Source organism: Oenanthe melanoleuca, chromosome 2, assembly GCF_029582105.1.
Source record: "Oenanthe melanoleuca isolate GR-GAL-2019-014 chromosome 2, OMel1.0, whole genome shotgun sequence".
NCBI lineage: Eukaryota > Metazoa > Chordata > Aves > Passeriformes > Muscicapidae > Oenanthe > Oenanthe melanoleuca.
In genome coordinates, this window is record NC_079335.1 from 106,819,231 (window position 1) to 106,841,867 (window position 22,637).

At 39.0% G+C, this 22,637-nt stretch overlaps 3 protein-coding genes across 28 annotated transcripts in view; 1 reads left to right on the forward strand and 2 right to left on the reverse strand.

Annotated features, from left to right (window-relative positions):
- The window catches only part of NEK11 (NIMA related kinase 11), a 79,990-nt gene extending 64,625 nt beyond the window's left edge, over positions 1 to 15,365 (reverse strand). For 4 of the 9 annotated variants that reach the window (XM_056483069.1, XM_056483068.1, XM_056483070.1 and 1 more), the window contains exons 1-2: positions 14,256 to 15,271; positions 11,971 to 12,226 (exon numbers count right to left, since the gene is read on the reverse strand). In XM_056483069.1, coding sequence (XP_056339044.1) covers positions 11,971 to 12,140 — 170 coding nt within the window. In that variant the 5' untranslated portion in view covers positions 12,141 to 12,226; positions 14,256 to 15,271. The other 5 variants (XM_056483066.1, XM_056483067.1, XM_056483073.1 and 2 more) reach the window with 5 other exon arrangements.
- A 261-nt stretch (positions 15,366 to 15,626) lies between these two features.
- Positions 15,627 to 19,787, forward strand: ASTE1 (asteroid homolog 1). Of its 3 annotated transcripts, none has more exons than XM_056483062.1 (4): positions 15,627 to 16,995; positions 17,776 to 17,986; positions 18,980 to 19,175; positions 19,424 to 19,787. In XM_056483062.1, the coding sequence occupies exons 1-4, from the start codon at positions 15,685 to 15,687 to the stop codon at positions 19,716 to 19,718; spliced, it is 2,013 nt and encodes a 670-aa protein (XP_056339037.1). In that variant the 5' UTR covers positions 15,627 to 15,684; the 3' UTR covers positions 19,719 to 19,787. The 3 variants fall into 3 exon arrangements, with proteins under 3 accessions (XP_056339037.1, XP_056339038.1, XP_056339040.1); XM_056483063.1 differs by having other exon boundaries at positions 18,980 to 19,171; XM_056483065.1 differs by lacking the exon at positions 18,980 to 19,175 and having other exon boundaries at positions 19,424 to 19,636.
- A 657-nt stretch (positions 19,788 to 20,444) lies between these two features.
- The window catches only part of ATP2C1 (ATPase secretory pathway Ca2+ transporting 1), a 63,633-nt gene continuing 61,440 nt past the window's right edge, over positions 20,445 to 22,637 (reverse strand). For 9 of the 16 annotated variants that reach the window (XM_056483044.1, XM_056483054.1, XM_056483046.1 and 6 more), the window contains 2 exons: positions 22,282 to 22,412; positions 20,445 to 21,080 (listed from right to left, as the gene is read on the reverse strand). In XM_056483044.1, the coding sequence (XP_056339019.1) occupies positions 21,057 to 21,080; positions 22,282 to 22,412 (155 nt within the window). In that variant the 3' untranslated portion in view covers positions 20,445 to 21,056. Of the gene's footprint in view, positions 21,081 to 21,583; positions 22,413 to 22,637 lie in introns of those variants that run through there. The other 7 variants (XM_056483045.1, XM_056483055.1, XM_056483056.1 and 4 more) reach the window with 1 other exon arrangement.

Genomic DNA, 22,637 nt, shown 5'->3' on the forward strand with positions numbered 1-22,637 from the left:
AAGCAGATTTTGCCAAGATTTTCCTGATGAAATGTTTAAAAAAGACAATAGAACATATTCCATTTCTATTTACTTTACCACTTAATGAAGAATAGAACATAGGTCATTTCTGAAGGAGATATTGAAGACTATTAGAGAATATTATGTTTCTTTACTGAAACAAAGTGGTAAATTTCCCCAAACTTTCGAATACATGAAAGGCAAGTTTCAGACTGAAGGGAAGCTCCCACAGTGCTTTTAGTAATTTCCCCATTCAATAGAGCATGGTTGTAAAGTTACAGTTGTTAAACATGACAGTGATAAAACTACAATAATTCACATTATCTAAGGGGGGAAAAAAAAAGCTGTGTTTCTTCATGAGAAAATTTCTTCCTAAGTCTGAACAATCAGTGTCTGACTAGCAATGTTTGAATTTTCATATAAACTTGCCTAATCCCCATCAGGAATTGTGACGAAAAAAACATGCCCTTTGATCTGTTTCCATCTCTGCAGACAAGCTTTGTGGAACGCAGACAGGCAATACCTACTGCAATCTCCTCCTCTTCTGCTGACATGGGTCATTACCCCTTCCTTCATAAAAATCATGTCACAGAACTGACAAACAGGATGAGTCCTTGTTAAAGACCACTTAATACAAGTTTCTTGCATACCCAAGACAGCAATAAAAGCCTGATGTGTTGATGTGTACGGATGGCTTGTCATCTTAGTCACTCAGCGATCTTAATGCTGTCATCAGCTGTCAGACAAGATGACAGGTGTTTTTCTCATTTAAATTAATTCCCAGAAGAAGAAATCAAGAAAATATACTTCTTGTAAATAAGGTATTGGTTTTCTGCAACGCAATTCTAATTCATACCCACAGCTGGAAGGCATTTGCTTCTAGAAAGAAAATTTTTGGATGCAATCAAGATTAGATACATCTGCATGCCTCTGGTATATGTGTGTACTGTGTCTATATGTAGATAAGGTTTTATTTTACTGCATTAAATATGAAGAACCTAACTAGACTTCTTTCTGCAAAGCTTTTGATAATATTTCAGTAAATACACTTACAAATTTAAGATATGTACTAAAAAACTCTGCGTTAATTAAGTATTGACAAAGAAGTTATGTCAGACTCTCAGAAGCCTCACAGAGGCAATGGGAAAGTCTCCAGATCTGAAGTGGCTCTTTTCTGCTAGCTTTAGAAGAAAAACAAGGAAAATAAAAGTCTGCAGCCAGAAATTCATCTATATAAATTAACAATACTTTTAAATACATAAAACACCTAAAGAGTGCTTAAATTCACCCTACCCCAAGTATTTACTCAAGTAAATTCTACCTGAACAGGCAGCTAAAATGGGCACGTTCTGTGCTTTATACAGCTACTAAGATAACTCAAATTTGGCACCCCTGGTGATGTCAAATAGGCTGATAGATCGATCCACAAATAAAAACTTAGTAATCATAAGAAAACAACAAATCTTTCTGAGCTAAACCATTATGACTACATCTCCTCTCTACCAATAAAATCCAGGTCTACATTTTGAAGGAGACAAAGTGTTTCTGTTTCTATGATCCAACCTGCATTTTATAGTTGGCTAATAATTAAAGAGTGAGCCATCATGGCTCATAATTCAGACATGGTACTAGTAGTAAAGAGTGTTGCATAAACATTTATTCTGGATTTTGGGAATAATACATTCTTTTGTTCAGATTTTATCAAGACTCCATCTGGAGTATACAGAGCCACCTGAAAGTCAATTTTTTCAAAAAATCTGCCCCTATATATTCTGCCACTTAGGTTCAAGTATTAAGTAGAATTTAAAAGGTCTAAAGCCGTTTGTATGAGTAAGAAATCTCATATTTATCGCATGAACAAAGAAAATAGAGATCTAAGTGGCATCTATAGAAAACCAAGTAAAGCCACAAATACAATACTTAACTATCCCTTCTGATGGAATGCTAAATGAGACATGCTAATTTAAATTTCAATAATATTATAAATTTGGCTGAATGTAGAATATGACACCTAAGCAGATCATAGAATTGTTTAGGTTGGAAATGACCTTTAAGATCATTGAGTTGAACCACAAACCTCACACTGCCAAGTCCACCACTAGACCATGTATCTAAAGATAAGATAAAATGTCAATGAACACACAATTAGAAAACTTTATTCCAGAAGCACTAGCAGATACCTTAAATACAGAACAACAGCTTCGAGATTATAACTGTGTGGGAAAAGCCATACAATTCAATCAATAATGGAAACACACTTTAAACTTTATCTTGAACTGACCACAGCTGAAAGAGTCTTGTAATGAAAGTACTCATATCTGAAGAGTAAAAAAATCCAACTGTCACCATGTACATCCATCCTGGAGGAAGCTGGGTCTGGTACAGGTAACTACATCCATCCCTTCAGGGTGGGAAAATAACATGAGAGATGAGCCCACACCTACTTCTCAAAATACAGAAAGCAACATCCTAGACTCTGCTGTGCTCATGCCTCAACAGGCCCACACCCCTTCCCTGGAACACTTTCTCTGGGGACACCTTCTGATTCTCATTGGCAAAACCTTGCTGGCTTGTGTTGCCACACTTTGAAAAGCAGCCATGCACTGGGTCTGAAAGTGCAATAATGGGGAGCAAGGGGGGCTAAAGAGAGCAAAACTTAAGGCAAGAGAAAAATAAACATGAAGGTGGAACCCTTCAGTACTCAGGCACGCAGTGGGAATCCCTTTATGAGCTTTACTAGTGACTGACAATAGACCACAGCAGTATTTATCTCAGTCGGTTTGCACTGATCTGAAATGGAATGTTTTACAACCCATCTGGTATTTGTTTACATCGGTGACATACTTTATTATTATATAATTTGGTTTATTGGATCAGACGCAATTCTTAAAAGGCAGTGTTTCTCAAAATGCACTCTGTTTATTGAGTAAACTGCAATATGAATTATTGCCTAGGTATATTTGCTTGCTGAGGAGGAAGTAAAAGAAATATAGCTCTTTTAATGTCAAGAATAAATAGGTCTGATAAAATAACAGGAAAACTGTGATGGAGGAATATATGATCAAAAGTTGAAGCTTTTAATTAAACAGAAACTTCATTTTACACAGGCAGTTCTTCAGTTAACTGCAGTTAAATATAGTTTCATTTAGGTTTTGATTTGCCACTATGGAGAACTGTAGCATACCTCATAACTGTGAGCTGTATTTCTATCCATGCTGACCTCTGCAGGACTACCACTACACCCTGGTAACTCTTCAGTACAAGGACCAAGTACAATTCTGTAAAAATGCATCACCTCTTACTGGGTCTGTAACTGGATCTGAAATTGGCCACAAACAATAAAATTAACGGAGTGCCTGTCTAATTAATGATGCCTTTTACTCATCAAATGGCAAGCAGAGAAGGTACAGCTCTGCAAATGGAGACCAAAATGAAGAAGAGGTGACAATCCTCATGAAGAAAGTTTGCATAAAGCTTCCACACTATTAAAACTGTTAGGAAAATTTGGTAACAAAGGCATCATGTGCCTACAGACAGGAAGAAGTCACCCACCATTACTACTACTTCTTTTCTGCAGTTGACAGCAACAAAAATTCCAACAGTCATTCTTTACATTTTATCCATCATATTTGGAACACCAATGTCTGCATGGTCAGATAATTTAAAGATATGCATCCATCTGTTAGAGAAGGAGGAAGATGGTGGAACCATGAAATACAGTAAGTCAGCATACACAAATCAGTCCTACCTAGAGTTCTTGGGTTTAGTTAAGGAAAGAAACACAGTAAATTAAGAGCACTTGATTTCTATGGGAAAATCAAGAGGATTACCACACCAGTGCTCTTTGGTATTCCTCCTTGCATACACATACTTACTCATTATCCAAAGCACTTCAGACCCAAGTATTACTACGGAATTTCTAAACTGAATTTTGCCTTCCCATGCCCACTGTGGATTTATTAGTCAAGCCACAACCCCTTTTCAATAGCAAGTATCACTGCATAGCTTCTTAAATAAAATGCTGCACTTTTTTTGTCGTCCTCCTGGACAGTACTGACCTCCTGGTAATGCCAGAACAGTCATCAGCAATTCGTTTTTTCTGTTCTCCAAAACATCCTATTCACACTGCTCATGAACATTCACAGACACTGAGAACTAATCCCTGAGTTAAACACTATGAATTCAATCACTATATAAGCATTGTAATATCTGCAGATGGATTAAATATAATTTCATTTTCTGAATAAGCACCTTAACTAATTTACACTCGTTTTAATATCTTTGCATGGCAATGAGATTTCTTAAATTTGCAAATGAAATGGATGATTCACTTTACATTAACAACAGCAAGGCACATTTATATCACCTACAAATACTTTTCAAGATGCCAAATTTTCAAATGCCATAACATATGCACTAACACTGAACAGGGCAACTCATGATGAAAACAGTTTATGCTTATTTGAAATTACAGTTCCTAATTAGCATCCCAAAAAATGTGGAATCTATTTTCTGGAAAGAAAATACTGTTGAAATAAGTTAGCCTCAAGGAATACAGCTTACATAATTTCTTCTGCACTGAGCAAACTCTCATTTATACAAAGGGGCATAGCTTAAATTATTTTTGGTCAACCATATGTGCCAATTTTGGAAAAAAGTCAGTAATTATAAAGCAAAGCAGAGCAATTGTGTTATCTTCCACAGAACTGAACAAGTGATTAAATGAAATTATTTATTTAGATATAAAAATTCATTTACTGTGAATAATTCTTTCAGTAACCATCTACATTGATTAAAAATGGCAGAATAAAAGTAGGCATTGATTAATAAAGGATGAATTTTTCTCTAAAGCCATATTTTTGAAATTAGAACTTTTTCCTAGAGAGAAATAGAAAAATAAAATGTAAATACATTTATAGTCCATTCATATGTTTCAGCTCTAAATCAAATACTAATAGACTGTGATTGAACAGAAGAAATTTGTGTCTTAAGAGAAAAATTACCAAAAGTGATGATGAGATACTAATACCTGTGAATGTACTTATATTTAGCAATACTTTCTGGTTACATGTTGCATTATCTCCCTCTACTGTTCATCCAACCTTTTTCCTACAGCCCAGTCTAGCTTAAGAATGCAATTAAGCACCATGCTGTCCCTAACCTAAACGGGATTTTTGAGAAACACAACATGGAACTAAATAATTACTTTATTCTCAGTATCTTTGAAGACTTTCCTCACATTACAAATCTTCTAAACCAGCATTGCAATTTCATTACACAGACAATATACTTTACAATCAACTGCTCTCTGCTAATTAACATTTGCTTTCAAACAAGAGGAGACACCATTACAGAACTGAAGACTGACTGCAGCATTTTGTCTTCAAGCTTTTAAATATGATTAAACATCTCATCATTGCCATGTTATAACTTTTCAACTAGCAGCTTTGGGCTAGAGCATCTGCCAAAAATGAATTTTCCTTCTAGAGGAATTAGTTAGAACTTTTAAATTAGTTAGAAATTAGAATTAGAAATTAGAAATTTAGAATTAAATTGGAAATTTTGAAGAAAGACCTTCATATCATGATCTATATTCATCAGTTCACAGAAAACAGACTATTTTGAGCAATAGTAGTTGTGAAGGGAAACCAGACATTCTAAAAATTACATAGAAATTCAACTAAAACACTTGTTATTGCAATATTTAATTGGTTCTCTTCTGAATTTAAATATATTTGTAAGCAGAATTATGTTCTTTCACTGTTGCAAGGATATTTATGTCAACAGTATTGTCTCTCCAGTGTAACTAATTCCCAAAAGTAATTTAAACAGTAATTGCTGCAATTTTAATGAGAAAATTCACTCTCCCAACATGTCTCTTTCCATCAGGCATCTCCTTCAATGTTTATTTCTGATATGCATTCAAGTATCTATACTACCAAAAAAAAAAAAAAAGGAAAAAAAAAAATAGGGGAGGAGTGTAGAAAAAGATAAAAACATGGTTTATAGCTTTACAACAGCACATTACTAAATAGTCTGCAATCAAAGGCAAAGGGAATCAAGCAATTCTGAGGAAATTAATTGCATATAACATCCATTGTTAGATAAAAATCTTTTAATACTTTTAAGTCCTCCTGAGTATGATACTCTGGTCTTAACAATCTGAAACACATGCAATTCAAAACTTAAGCAACTACCCAACAACATTAAAAAGTTTTAGAACACTTGAAGGGCACATCATGGAAACAATGAACAAGTAATTACAGTTACTAAGTCACATAAGCACAACAACAAAACAAAACAGAAAAAAATAGGGAAAGTACACTGACTGCCCAGCAAATCCAGAATTTATTCCACTCACTGCAGCAGTTTTATTGCTACAATGTACTGTTACAAAAATCGGGAGGCTCATTCTGCATGGAAGACGTTCAAATTACCCTGATGCAGACTTAAGAGGAAACACCTTGCCAACAAGGGTGGCCTGTAAGAAGATACAGCAGACAGGCATATTCAAATATTTTGAACGTCTTTGAGGCAGGTGGCCACAGTTCAGCCTAAATAATAATACTGCACCTCTCCCCATTTTCTTACTAAAATTAGCTTACAAATGCAGGAAAACTAATTTCAGCAAAATGAATGAGACAGAAGTAATGTCAAGGCATTTGCTTAATTACAAAATCATTAAATTCTGTCTCTACTGTGCACCTCAAAGAGAGGTAATTCACCAATAATGCCTTAAGCACAGTTCTCCGCCCAATGTTGGAAGTGTGCTTGTAAACAATTCTCAAAACAATGAATTCAACCACCAGTACTGCTCACTGCCTGCATGTCAGACCAGAATGCAGGTGGTGAGTGCTGCAGCACTGAGCTCCTGGGAGCTCAGCTCTGTGCAGGACGAGATTTATTGTAAACCCAAGTAGTATTTCTTTTAAGGCATGCTGCCTCCCACTTACATACATAAAAGACATAGTTAGAATCCTCCCCAGTCAAATGGACAAATCCCACCAAAAACAAAAAAGTAGGCTACTTGGTTTAAGAAAGGTGTATTAAAGGAGAGCAGTAAAAAAAAAAACAAAGAGGAAACCAATAACGATACCACCAAAGCTTATAAAGGTGATTGAGCAGGTGTAAAAGTTGCATCAGACAGCACTCAAAAGGATTTCACAGATACCTGTGTTACACAAGCTGAACAAAGGGCCTTGACATGTTCCAGTATGGATCTTTTGCTTCCAAAGAAGCCACCAAATGCTGGGTTTTATGCTTTTGATAATGAGGGAACTAGGAAATGTAACACAGTAATTGCATGTGCAAAGGACTGCAGCATGGCTGTGACTTTAAATTACCAGCATGGGCAGGGTGAAATCTCACATCTTGTGCTTCAATGCTAAGCTACCCTGCAGAACCCACATAGCCTTATCCAGCACAGGAGCTTCCTAAACTTTCTTACATTGAGGTGGGGGAGCCTTACTGTGCTAGGCTACAGGAAAAGCTGGGCACTGAGAGGGATGCAGGAGGCAGGGACTAAAGCACCCTCCCACAAGGTTTCCAGTGAGATCTGCTTTGGGTGAGTCCAAGGTTATCAAACTTGTCTTTAAATCAGGATTGTATTGGCCTGCACTTGAAACGATCTGAAACCATTGTGGCCACAGCTGGGACTGCCTGCTAAACTTGAAGCAAAACATTTACAGTTTCACTCCCTGGCAACCTCCATCGAAGGTGTACTCTGAACTAAAGCATGAGAGCACCAGCCACCCTTACAGAGGTTCAGCAAGGAAATTGCTTGGACACTTAGCTCTAGGCCTTGACTCCTGTAATATTGCTCACAGAGTATGAAAGTCATGCTTGGCCACTCAAGTGGAAAGCTTATGAAGGCTCACTTCTGAAACTGCTCTAGCTAAATCCACAAGGTCAATGCCTTTATGGTCTCTTATTTGGACCAAGTATGACCGTACCCAGTCAGCAAGTGTGGCACGGTTGTTGAGCCTTACATGGAAAAGCACAGGTACAGAAGACTGAACCAAGCAAAAGATGGTTCATTAAGAAAAGCTTATTTAAAAATAAGTCACAATCAGGAAGGTCCTACAGCAAATGTACTTTTGATCAGTTTTCAAGGAGATTGTGAATATTCCTTCACAAATCTAAAATGCCCTGATAAATTCTAGTCCTAATTTCTAGTTTTTATTATTAAATGAAGGAGAAGAATAAAGGAAAGTAGTGTAATAAGATGAATATGCACACAACAACTGGCAGGGAGCAATTTGTTTCTGTTTTAATCAATTCAGTACCAAATGACCATTCCCTTGGAATACCTTCAGAGAAGCAAATAAGGCAGCAAACACAGGGACTTGACAACACAGCAATCTGCTGATTGTCACTTGGATATTCATAAGGAACAAATCTCTCCCACCTTTAGATTTTATATCATTTGTTATAAGAAGTCATAAATAATTGAAAGTCACATGATAAATTATTCAGCTAAGGGCACAGTTTCCAAGGAATCCTAGCATGAGTCTGGATTAAAGCTATAATGCAAGTCAGATGCAGAAGTAGAGCTGACACCCCACAGTTAGCACACAGTGGAGCAGTCCAGGGAGTTTGGCTCTTGTCAGCGTGTCCTTTCTACCACATGGACACATAAATACCTTGTGAATATTTATGAACTAGAAGTCCCTATTGCCTACTGTGTACTTCAGCTGCTTGCCCATACATGGTTATGAATCAGTGGCACTTAACCCAGAGCCTCCCTTGGCACAATTGATTAGGACATTCATTTTCTTTAAGTGATGGCATTGTCTTTCAAGACTACTGCTGAACTTATTTCTGCTGTAAAATACTTTGTCTTTAATAATAATTATCTGTTATCATTAACTGAGAAGATATTCAGGGGGACTAGCATAGAAGTGACTGCAGGAATATTGTTTAGTTGTAAAAATGCTGGTACAACCCTGCAACTTTCTTTATAACAACCAAGTTATCTGCTTTGTCCAGGAACAAATCAATACCAAATAATCCAGAAACTAAGACATCCTGTGTAAATTGGAAAGAAGTTTGCCTTTGTACATATGTGTCTCTTGTACTTAACTGACTTTAGGGTCTAAGATATGAATTCTGATCCTAGTCTCTTCCAAAAAAAGGGGGGAAATTGATACTCTCTCTCCTGTATATATTGTTTAGTACATGAGAAACTTCATTCATAGTGAAGAACCTCCCAGGTTCTGATCTTTCTCTCTATAAGGGCATTTTTTTTTGTTCTCTACTCTGCTGCTTTCAAATAAATTGCAGGGACTTCTATCTGAGATATTTAACCCTCTGACAATCATACAACAAGATCTAAAGCTCTTACACCAGAAAATAAAATAATAAAAAAAAAATAGGAAGGCAACAGGCAAAGAATGTGTCATACAATGCAACACTTAAGCAACACTTAAGAGGGACTTAGAGTAAGGGACTTACATATGCTACTACACTTGTGGTACTTCATAACCTAATTGTTTATAGAGTGGGCAAGTCAACCATACCATACTGATCTAGTATGATCTGATCCCATCCATACAAAGAACTGGGGAGAAGCATGAAGCTGGCATGTACTTCTCAGAAAATCAGGCACGACTGGCCTGAGCAGCCCTGAAAGTTTTATGTGAAATAAATCTGTTAGTTTGAGGTATGCCCCAAATAATCAACTCTCTCTCCTTCCCTGCTGAAGCAATCTGTGCATAATGATCCTTGAGAGGTGACAAAATACAAGGCACAACCTAAAACTATTTCTAGAATCATGCAAAAATTTTGCTGAGCATACTTGAAATTACATGATAACCACTGTTAGTCTCTGCATCAACTTATCTTGTAGACATTGCACTAATGGAAAATCAAGAAGGAGATCCCTGAACAGTTTCTGTCATTTTTCTTGAGAATTTGTATTCCTGACTTATTCCCATGTTTTTTTCACAGTCCTTTAGACTACAGCAGTTTTCAATAAATTATCTGTGGCTGAGTTTACACTCTACGTAACATTTGTCTCAGCATGCTCTAGATAATCTCTGAAACAACAAAAATAGAATTCTAATTCTGCTGAGGTCACAGTTGTGTTGTTTGTGGTTTTTTTTCAATCAAAGTGCCTTCAGAGCTATATTAAGATCATTATTTTGAACCATGTAAATTTTCATTCAAAAATACATATATACCATAAGCAGCAACCAGTACATGAGATTAGCTGAAAGCAGTGTTGACAATGTGACTTCTAGCATATTTTACCACCTTAAGAAACCAGTATTTCTAAATCCTACACTCTATATCATTATGCTACCTCTGTTTTCATGCTCAACTGGGATAGTATTTTTGCCATCCATTAGCACATAAGTGGTAGAATTCTGGGGGCATTCCCTCGTCGATTCACGCTTGAGGCGTGGAAGGAATGAACTGTGATAGGCGAGCGCCCCCTCGTGATGGAAGGCTTAAACACAGCACTGCACATCTTTCATCACTTGGGCTGGTTAAATACTGGTGTATTTCTATTGTATTGTGCGGTCACAAAAAGAGATTGATAAAAAATTAAATATAAAAACAAAAATATGTAATTTGATATTCCGTCTCTGTCCTGAGGACACACTCAGGCTCATCCCTAACAAAATGCAAGCATGAAATGTTACAGGCAGTAAATGTTTGTTCAAGGCAGTCACTCAAAATTCTTAAGAAAAAAAATAAAAATAACCACTTAAAAGCTTAAGATATGCTCCTTGTTTTTGAGGATTGACAGGTTGTGCTATAGCAGCAAATGTGTGAGACCCACATTTCACTACACTGTTAATATTCTAAGAATGAGTTTAGTAACAGCTGAGTTCTGAAGCTTTTTTAAAGCTAAGGTAGTTACTGTCACCCCATGGGCATGATAGACTACCTTAACATAAAAATACTGTTTATTGGTTTTAATGAAATATTTCATTACAGAACTTTTTTTTTTTAGAAAAGTGTAGCTAAGGCTATGAGATAGTCAAAACCTTTTAAGACATGTGAAAAAAGCTAAGAGCTTAGTGGACACTAACCCTAATCCAAAGACCTGAGAAGCTGTAAATTGCTGTAGAAGGAAAACAATTGACAGAATTATGCCTTGGTTGCACATTTATTAAAGCAATATTGCCAATAATGTGTGGCCAAAAGTAGCAAAAGTGGGGCACAAATGAATCAGAAAAAGCTTTTTAATCATGTAAGTGCTCATTATTATCATTACTGGCCCATCAATAGGGACCAATAGACCCCCCTATTTAAAGGAATTATGTATTTCTGGCTGAGAAGCAACTTGATGTTTCTGACTTTAGACAAAGAGCCTTGGATAAAACAAAAATATTTATAGTTAAATTTCCCTGGTGTATCAAGGTACAACACATGGTACTACACACTACTACTACAGTTCTACATAACAGAAAGCCCAGCCACAAACCCAACATCAAACCCACATACAGGAATGTCAACACTCTGAAAATGTTCTTTTGTCATTGTAGCTTCAGGATCCCAAAGAGTTTATCAATAAAACTGATGAGACTTGTCCAAATTCAGGCAAGCTAAAAAAAAAAAAATCAAAATTTGCTGGCAATTAAAAAAAAAAATAATCAAACCTTCTACCAGTTAGGTATAGAGCAAATAGAAAGGTGTTTACTGGAATTCTGTAACTCTTCCTTCTCAGGTTTCATTTAGACAACTCAGTTATAAAAATTAAGTCATCAGTACTCTACAGTTTTTTTCTGAGACCAGTCCAACAATCTGAGTCTTTACAGTAACACAGAACCAATTCCTGAAGGCATCCAATTGTTATCAAAACAAGTCTGCTTCTACCTTACATCCTCACTAAAGTTAGACAGTTAAGGTTGCAACATAACACCAAACTGAGACATGACACGTAAATACAAAGAAAATATCTACAATGCAAGAAATATGTGCCCAACATTTTTATTTAAAGCATGTAAAGGGTTTACTTACAATTCTTCTCCTTGTTTTGCTTTTCTGTCATTAACCAAATACACACTTCCAAAGCTCCCATTGCCAAGTTTCCTCTCAATAGTGTATCTTCTTGCAATCATAGCCTCTGAGCAAGCAGAATTAAATCTGGCAACAGTGACATGCTTAGCAGTTTCTTGAAATTTCAGCATTTCTCTGTGCAACAAAAACTACACAAATTTCTCAAGGATGTAGCTTTCAAATCCTTTTATTCTTCAATGGACGCTCACAGAAACCACTTGAAACAGAAAAATATTGATTTGTCAATGTATTATTCTTATTAAACTTCTCATTTAATTCTGTACCAGTGTTTACAGTGCCCAGCTTGCAGCAAACACAAATTAAGCTGCTAAACTGCAGGTAGCAGACTTGATAAACAAACTCCAGATAATGTAGATGTGACATAGTCAGTCTTCCTCTAAATCAACCTTAAATTTAATTCACTGAACTGATAGCACAGTTCCCCTAGATATAGCACTCTTCTTCACCACCTGTCTTTACACCACCAAAAATATCTACATTTCAGGATACTAATTTCAAGATTTTTGTACATATTGAAGCATAACCTCTACCCATAATTTGAGTTCTCTCCCATCTCTGTTTTCTCTGCTCTTTCATTTACCCCTCAGATTTCACCATCTGTTCCAGTGCTGACCTCACAGCTTCACTGTGACTCACTACTAAAATCTTCTGCAAATTAGTTTCACAGAAAATCTGCAAGACTTTCAATAAAACCCAATTCTCCCTGAAGTTCATTCTCCTTCACTGTGTCCTTTCATGAGTCACCTTTCCAACCCTTCCTACAAGTTAGCTTTGGTTGGGAATTCTTGTCTCACTGAGGTCCTAATTCTGCAAACATAAGGACTGCAAAGGCCAAGCTCTAACATTTCTATGGTTTTCAATAGCTCAACATGAGTTTAGAGCAATTTTTTTACTCAACCTTCCTCATTCCAAATGAAAAAGTGGAGATGTTTCACTGCACATAATAAAGCAATATTGCTTTCACTGCTTTGTCTGTATATAATGCTACGTGCATAATTTTGCTCAGAGATCCTTTGGAGATCAGTGTAAGATCCTTTGTAAGATCAGTGCTCCTATTGTTACCATCCACCAGCACTGCAGAGCAGCAGGCCCACACTGACCTTGTTCATCACATCATTCCAAGGAAAGCACATAAACAGGATTTTCATTTGGGTGGTGGTGCCTTTGGAAGAGCAAAGACAAACTGCCTAATTTTAAAAGCTGTACAACTTTAGGCTCCATGTCACTTGCTTATCTTCCAATGAATGCAGAGCCTAAATTAAGATTACAGATTTGTGTCTTGCAACAACAAACTCTCTGAGTATGTGTGTATAGACACAAGAATCTGTTTTCATACCCATCTGCTGAGTTGCTGTCACACAATACCAAAAAGCCTGACACTGCACTGTCACCATGTTATGAAACACAGATAAACTTTAATTACTAAAAGACATCTTAATACAAATCCTGCATGTTTTTTAAACTACAGCACTCCTAATACTGTTTCTTTATTCTCTTTCAGCAACATTGACAAAAATTTTGAAATGTCAATGCTAAGAAGAGAATGTCAGCTTGAAAATTATTTCTCTGTAACTCCAAATCTGTCTGAAGGAGCCCAAATGGATCATGTTAAAGTGTAGAGAAGGGGAGGGCAGAAAGATGAACTCCATAAAATATTATAATGCCAATTCTAGAAAGTTTAAGCGATTTTCATTTACTGTTCTATTCTTTTAATTGCTGTTTTATGCATGCCTTCATAAATTCCTTTAGAAACAGCTGCACTTAGAAAAACTGCTGAGCTATATTCACCTATATTTTTCTTTCTGAAGTCATTTAACACAGCTCATCTTTGAATTTTCATACTTACTTGGGCCTAGGAATATATGACAATCCTTTACACCACAAAACCATGCTTAAGATCAAGTAGGTCACTGAGTTTAACTTCTGTGCTTTATATCTAATAATGCCTGTCACCTTTTATCCTCTATGCTTCAAGTTCTCTTCCTATATAATAATAATTATCATGTAGCTTTGTGAAATGCTTTAGTGTCTACTGATGAAGAGTGTCATAAGGCAGGAATCAGTGATTGCCACTGTGGCATCACAGGTGCATTTTAATGCACAGAAGAGGTGGATTTCTGTGCACTGCATCTGAAAGAAATGTCTTTTAAGAGCCAAGACACCTTAAAGATTGACTCAGCTGTAAGACTGATGGATTCTTCAAGAAGCATATGAACCTCTCCTACCTCACTTAAACCTTCATTCTAGCCTTCCTTGTGCTCCTTTCCTACCAGTGTCCATCTCCCACTGAGCAGGTGTTTCCCAAGCAGCAACATCAATTGCTTCATTAAAGTTCAGAACAACTAGAGATAACACAAAGCAACCAAGTCTTCAGCTCTCTTTTCTTAAAAAATCTCAGTATACAGTATCCAGTATCTTTGGTAAGGAGTTTCCTTTGTCCTGGCCAGCATTCCCAATTCCCATCCCAGAGTCAGGCATCCTGCTGATGCCAACCAAACTAATGCAATTATATTGTCTGGATCACTATTTTTAAATATTTTCTTCCTTGGCTAGAGTTAAATCTTCCCCTTTTTGCTGCAAACTTAAGGAAAGTTGCTGGTTAGGGTTTCACAGCTCCACCTACACACGCTAAGCACAAACAATCTCAGCTTCTCCCCTGACCTTTCTTAGTTTCTGTAAGAAAGATTAACCTTCAGGTCTCTGTAGCAACAGCTGAAACACTGTGACATTTTGTGCTTCCAAGATAATCCCTTCTTTGCCAATCGAGGCCATTTTCCAATTTTATCAGGTTTTCTTTTTATTCCCTAACAACCACTGTGTTACATTGACATTTGCCACCTTCCACCCCTGGCAGCACAAATTCTACTCTTCATATTTAGCGGTAAATGTCTTCAGTATTTACTACCTTGATTTTTTTTCCTGCCGATGACTTCACTGGCCCACTCCTTTAAATGTTTTGAAAATTCAAAAAAATGAGATTTTCCTTTTTAACACTGGCTCCATTATTTTTTTCTGCAACATCTTTATAAACTTACCCAAGGCTAAAGTGACATCATCTCACTTAACTCAGTTTTTTTACTGTTCCTAGAGAAATGAAAACTACATTTTATTAGTAGTGCTAGTAGCAAAGGAGCTTGAGGGTGATGGCAAAACGGGGTCAAATGTACTCGACTATCAACTTCAGTATCTCCCTGGAGCACACTCGGGAAGCCGAGACCCCCTATGGTAACCTCAGGGATGTTATTACCTGGTTACAAGACTGTGTAAGACTCAGAACACAAACTGGCACCACATTCCGCCAGAGCGAGGGGCGAGGGCGGCGTCCCCGTTCCTCACCCCTCAGGGACGGCGGGGCTGCGGTGCCTGGGAGTGCCCTGTGTCCCCCGGGCGTTCCCGTGTCCCCCGGGCTGGCCGTGTCCCCCGGGCGTGTCCCGTGTCCCCCGGGCTGGCTGTGTCCCCCGGGCTGGCCGTGTCCCCCGGGCTGGCCCGGGGCAGGCAGGCCCGCCGGCGGAGCGGCAGCGCCCGGGGCTCGCAGCGCTCCCGGCCCGGCCCGGCCCGCGCGGCCCCGTCGCCAGGAGACGCGGGAGGAGCCCGCGGAAGCGGATCCGGGATCGGAGGGCGCCGCGTGTCACTGCCGGCACCGCTTCCGGCGCCATGGGCGTGCAGGGGCTCACGTCCTTCGTGGAGGAGCGCGGGGTGTTCTTCACCGAGCTGCGGCTGCGGGACACCAAGCTGGTCATCGACGGCAGCAGCCTCTACCACCACCTCTGCTTCGCGCCCGACGCCGACTTCCGACGCGGCGGCGACTACGGCGCCTTCGCCGCGGCCGTGCGCGACTTCTTCGGCGCGCTGCGGGCCTGCGGCGTGGCGCCCTTCGTGGTGCTGGACGGCGGGCGCGGCGCCGAGGACAGGAAGCTGCCCACGCTGCGGGGCCGCGCCGCCGAGCAGCTGCGGGCGGCGCACGGGCTGTCCCGCGGCGCCGGCGGCTGCCTGGTGCCGCTGCTGACCCGCGAGGCCTTCGTGCAGGCGCTGGGCCGGCTCGGCGTGCCCTTCGTGCAGTGCTTCGCCGAGGCCGACCGCGAGATCGCCGGGCTGGCCAACCGCTGGGGCTGCCCCGTCCTCTCCCTCGACAGCGACTTCTTCGTGTTCGACCTGGCGGGCGGGTACTGCCCGCTGTCGCACTTCCAGTGGCAGGGCGTGCGCGCCGCCGCGCCGCAGGGCTGCTACGTGCCCGCGCGTTGCTTCTCCGCCGACCGGTTCTGCCGCCACTTCGGGCCCCTCAGCAAGGCGCTGCTCCCGCTCTTCGCCGTCATGAACGGGAACGACTTCATCGGCCTGGAGGCGCTGGAGGCGTTCTTCAGCAAGGTGCGCCTGCCCCGGGGCTGCGCGGCGGGGAGGGGCGGGAAGCACCTCCGCCTCCAGGGACTGCTGCACTGGCTGGCGCAGTTCGCCGAGCCCGCCGAGGCCGTCGACAGCGTGCTGAAATACCTCAAGAAACACCAGCGGGAAGAAGTACGGGAGCTTCTTTGCACTTCGATGGAGGACTATGCTCCGTCTGACGTGAATCTTGAGGACTTCTTTCAGAATGGGTGCTATGAGTGCGAGGCTGCCAGGAGAGCAGACGTACCACAGTGGGTAATGGATGCTTTGGCAAAAGGTAAGCTGGCCCCACTCGTCATCAATGCCCTGATACTTAGAAGTACCTTCCTCCGCGTTCAGGTGGAGAACATGCAGAGACCCAGTGCTCATAGCACAGCTTTGCCCATCCGACAAGTTATCTATGGACTGCTTCTGAGAGTATCTCACGGTGCTGAAGATGCTACTCCAAGTAAGCAGACCAACGAGCTGCCCGTTGTATGTGAATTTGATAGATGCCAAAAGACACTTAAAAAAACATTTGTTCAAGCAGCAAGCCTACCCTCAGATTTTTGTGATGATCGTTTTCCTTTGGACAAGTTAATGGAGGTAAATGGTTGTCACAATAGATCACAGTTAACAGCGTTTCACGAGTGACACAAAAATAGTTGGGAGTCACCTTTGCCATCTGGCCACTAAATGTGCTGTCTGAACTAAGCCACCTCAGTTAGTAACTACTTAACGCAGAAGTATCTGTGATATTTAAGAAACTGTATCAGGTTGTATTCATCTTCTTTCCTTCCTGCCCCCTTCCAAGTGTACCAAGACAAATTGTATGAGAAGCTGTAGTGTGTGTATATGCAACACTCCCTGTATTTTCCATTGGAAGCCCTTATTTCACTTTACGTATTTTGTTATACTAATACTTGTTTTTTGTGGGAAGGAATTCAGTTTCATGTAGTTTAGGAAAGTCCGATTTCAACACTACAAAACCTAATTTGTATTTGATCAGGCTGTAGAATGTTTCAGAGCACTGTTGTGAAACAAAATCTGACCCATGCCTTTTTTTGCATGCATGAAGTTATGGACAAAGCTTGTAACACCACTTTCTGGAAATTAAATGGTTCAGCAAAAAGGGAACATGTGCTAGGAATTAATTACTTATTAGTTACTTTTATCTTTCTACCTGATGTTTAACTGTATAATTTTTAATGTTTTAGGTAGTATTTTAAAAAATATTTCCTATTAAGAATATCTATTCAGAAACTTAAATATTTTTATATTAAAAGTCTGAAGCGGTAGGTAATTTAACCAGGAATTTACTGGCTTTTTAGAAATAGCTCACAACAGATCAAGTCTCTTACCTTCAATTTTTAAATTTATTTTCAGGTGCCCGTGTCATCCCGTCAGATGCTTTTGCTGGAGACTCTGGGAGTGAAAATGAGTTTCCTAGAACAGATCCCAAGTCATTTACAACTCGCTGTTGCTGTAACGTGTTACTGGATACGTTGTTCAGAACCAAAAGTTAAGCTGAACCAATTGAAGGCTCTGCTTCTAGTGATAGTTTCTGGAGAACTGCAGAGGATAACCAATGATCCAGGTATGTCTCCAAAGAATATAATTTCAATTGCTCAGCTACTACAAAAATCTAGGCCCATTTTCCCACACTTACAGGGAGTTGTGCAAGTTTACAGGAATTGGCCTTGATTTACACTGTATCCTGAGGTGTCACATTCTTTGCATTGATATGCACCAAAAAAAGTGCTAACCATCAGTTTAACATTTACAGTACTTTACCACACTGTAAAATATTAATTTGCATTTATAAGTACTTTCTTTAGCATCAAAACGTTAATTCAGATATAAAAGTTACAAAAAATAAACCTAACGTACTCAGGCATCAGAAAACTCTCGATTCCAGTGGTTTTTTTTTGCTTTTGAGTTTTTCTAAAATAATTTGTACTCAAAAATGCGGAGTTACCCAGGCACGCTTTTTCTGCCTATGCATTGCAAATTTGAAAGTATTAAATAATCACAGAAATTGCTTCACTAATATTTATACCTGTTAGGGTTATGGACATTCCCTCCAGGAGTCCTTCATTTGATGGCAAAGACGATGCATGCCAGGGTTTCTTTAGGTTCTGGTTTATAGAAACCAGACTGACAGGATTTATGAGGGGGTTGTAGTGAGATGGAAGGCTTCTTTGGACTTGATCACACTGAATAAATTAGGTTGGAAAAGACCTCTGAGATCACCAAGTGCAACCCATGGCTGAACAAAAACCACACTGTCAACCAGACCATGGCACTGAGTGCCACCTCCAGTCTTTCCTTAAACACCTCCAGGGATGGTGACTCCACCACCTCCTTGGCAGCCTGTTCCCGTGTCTAATCACCCTTTCTGTAAGGGAAATTCCTCCTAATGTCCAACCTAAACTTCCCCTGATGCAACTTTAGGCCATTTCTCCTTGCCCTTTTGATTGTTACCTGGAGAAGAGACCACCCCACCTGACTACATGCTCATTTCACCTCCTTTTTTACAATTTACAGCAGAACATTTATTTCCAAGTTATTTTTTTTATTTATAACCTAGATCCCACAGTTCTTCCTGCTGAAGATGACAGCATTGCATATAACGAATTTCTAAAATGGAAGGAAAAGAAATTGCAAAATAACGACTTTGATTTAGATGCTGCACACAGTTTTTGCCAGTGGCAGTGCTGTCTTCAGATGGGATTGTATCTCAACCAGCTACTTGGTACTCCTTTCTCTGAGCCAGACCTAAGTAGGTAAGGTTGTTCTAGAGATCTGCTTTCCATACAAGCCCCTGGTTGAGTGTGTTAACATGTTTCATTTTCTCTATCAAACTCTTTGGCCTGCATTTTTAGTAGAACTTCCTTCTTTAAAGGAATTAAATACTCTTAGCATAGGAGTTGACTGTTGAGTACTGTATGTTTTTGTCATCAAGCAATATGGTTCTGTATCTGTCCTGTTGAGGTGCAATTCTAAATGCAGATTCTCTCCTTCTTTTGAGCAGGCTTTACACTGGGACCCTTGTGCACAGACTGTATCAAGAGCTTAAATCAGCACCTTCAGTGGAAAACCTGTTTATCTTATCTCCAAAAATGGCTCAGCTTTATAAGGTTTTGTTGAATACAGTGGAATCAACGGTATCTCCAGACTTCTTTCAGAAGATGACCAAGACCAGATCAGAGTCTGGCAAAAAGAGGAAAGCATCTAATAAGAAAAAAACAGCCATTCTATGTGCTGTGCCAGAAACTCAGCATTTATACAGTGTTAATAGGTTTGCATCACTGAAAGTGGATGACTGAAAGCATTATTCTTTGAATAACTTCTAATGCCATGATGCTGAATCAAGTAACATTAAAATATGTGACTCTTGTCTTCCCATATGTTTTATTTTACCAAGCTTGTAACTCCTTAGATTTTTTAATTATCAGAAAAGTCACATGCAAAATAAGTCTTAAATACAGGTGTGTTTGATTCCACTTTGTTAGTGCTGGGGAGAACAGAGATCTTCATTTACTCTGAATCCCACATCGGACAACTGCTGGAGATGGTAAAAATTCTTGAGACTTGATGAGAAGTCGTATTTTCAATTAGGTAATTCAGAAGACTGAAATAAGGTCAAATACTCCAGGATAAAAACAGTGCTATGACCACATGGCATTTTGAGAATACCTTTGGGAAAGCTGGCTCAATTATTAAGAATTACTCTAGTGGAAATATGTTCCAAATGCAGAATTCAGCTCTTCTTTATTGCTGATGAAATAATACACACCCATTGCAAAACCCAAACCTGTAGGCTAGGCTGAAGAAAATAATTACTGATTCTAGAGTTATGCAGAATTTAAAGTGTTACAGTTTTCCTTTCTGACTCATTATAGGTCTTCCATCTTCTTTTTAGGAAAATTAAAGGGCTTTTACTTATTAAAACCAAAATTCTTTATTCAGTGTTTCAGCAGAAGCAAGAAAATTTCTCAATTTCTTATTTCCACTCCATGAGAAATACCTCTTAATTTTTATGGAAAGTTCCCACTATTGATTCAACTGCTCTGGGGAAAAAAAATCTCTCAAACCTGTTGTAAGGGGATAATGAATCATAAGAGCAGCCAAAATAATGGTGATGGACTTCAGTCCAGGCATTTTTTATATATAATGACATTGAACTGTATTTATTACTTGTTTGTTTTGCCTTCTATTGGAAAACACAGCACCAAAACTTCTGGCAAATTTAATTATGGGCATATTGAGGGTCACAAAGAGCCATGGATGAACTGCATATATAAAGCAGACTGAACATGCACTCATGGCCTGTCTGCAGCCCTATTTCCTGGCTGTGTCTAGGAATCCCACAGGCAAAAAGAAGAAAACAATTCCAGTAACATTAGCAGAGAAATTCATACTGCACTTTTGAGCATGGCATTTGGGGCAAGTCACAATGGCAAGTGCAGAAATATCCCAGTGTCTGTTCATTACAATTCCTCCTCAAATGACAGTGTGACAGCATGGGTCAGATTCAATGCTACTGCCACATTTTCAGGCTACGGTGAGGGGAGATGCATATGCACTACTTTACAAGGGAAAGAGATACCACTGTGTCTTTGACTCCCCCCAGAGATCTTCAGACATCCTCTTTTCAAGATTCTTTAGGTGATAGTTCCTTGCATTTCCTGAAAGGATGATGAGATGACACTGATGACAAAAGGGCAAGACTATTTTGAGGAAAAGCACTATTTCCAATTAGTAAATATTAGAGTATTCAGACATTGTAATATTAAAAATCCTTTTACAATGTCAATACAAATTCTATTATAATGCTTTTCTAGCTCCAAAAGTAATTCTGTGGGTTAAAATTCAAAGTTGCCCTACCAGGAAAAAGGGATTCTTTTTTACTGAACAGGAAGGAAAAAAGAAGGAAGGAAGCTTCTTTCAGAGAGGGATGGGGTGTTTTTTTTGCCCAGTGAGGATTACTGCATTAATTTTCTAATTCCATACACTACAGATAATTTCCATAACTACTGTCTTTTAATCATTGAAGTGATCTAACAGTCATAAACTAAAGTAAATAGTGGAACAGGACATGAAACAAAGCCTGTATCTGCAATCATATCAAAACAAGCTCAGTCCGTTCGATGTAAATGCCTGTTTCTTTTAAAACAAAGAGACAACACACTTGTAAGAAAAGCAAACATTTACTTCAAATTGCAGTATAGGCTTTTCAATCACAGAAAAAGAAAAGAAAAACAGTGATCCAACAGCGGTCACATCCTGTGCAAAAAGAAACAAACTCGGGATACAAAAAAACTGTAGCACAAGGTACTTGAGCCGCTTACACATTGCAGGATAAAGTAAATAAATACAGTAGCTAGAATATGGCACTCTTGTGACAGACTCTAAACCCAGTGGAATGCCTCTGAAATATTTTTATCCTTGTATTAGTAGCAAAGTCCCACCACCATAAAAGTAGAATAGTACAATGCTTTAAATAAAAACAAACTAAAATATTTATATCTAAGAGAAGGATTTTACACAGTTATATCTTTTAAGTGCAGAAAATGGGACTTGGGCTTAGATCTTTCTTTAAATTAACCCCTGCCCCTCCCCCCCATAATACCATTCAATCTTAAAAGTAAATTTATGTTTGAGGAAAAATGTTACCAAAGTTGCATAATTTGATTTGTTACTTCCACAGCTGGAAGTGAAATTCTAAACAGTCTTGAAACATGAAGTTCGTCACTAGCCTGTGAAAAAAAAGGACTTGTCAAAAGCCCTCAGGACTCCTTTATCCTCCAGATACTGTTTTACTTTCTCCAACATCTTTAGACAGCAATCGCTAAGTTTGCAAACACAAGAATGCAATATGCATCATACATCAAGAAAAGACGAAGTCGATGAAGAAGAACTTCCACGTTTCTGGATCTTTTCCTTGCTTCTTTCAAACTTCTTTATTAGCTCAGTCACTATGCACACAGAGGAAGTGAGTCCCAGTAGAAACAATAAATCTGGAAGAGATAATTAGCCTTCTCTAAAATTGCTATTTAAGGCTGAGGAGAGACTTAAAAAAGAACACGACTTACAAGACTTTCAAATTTTCTCCCAATCATTAGGAAAGTTCAGGTGAAATGAAGCAAGATTCAATTTTTTGCAGGCCCAGAAGATTAACATGTATAGTTTATGCACAAATCATAACTACACACAAGATATTAAAAAGCTTTTAAAGTATTTAA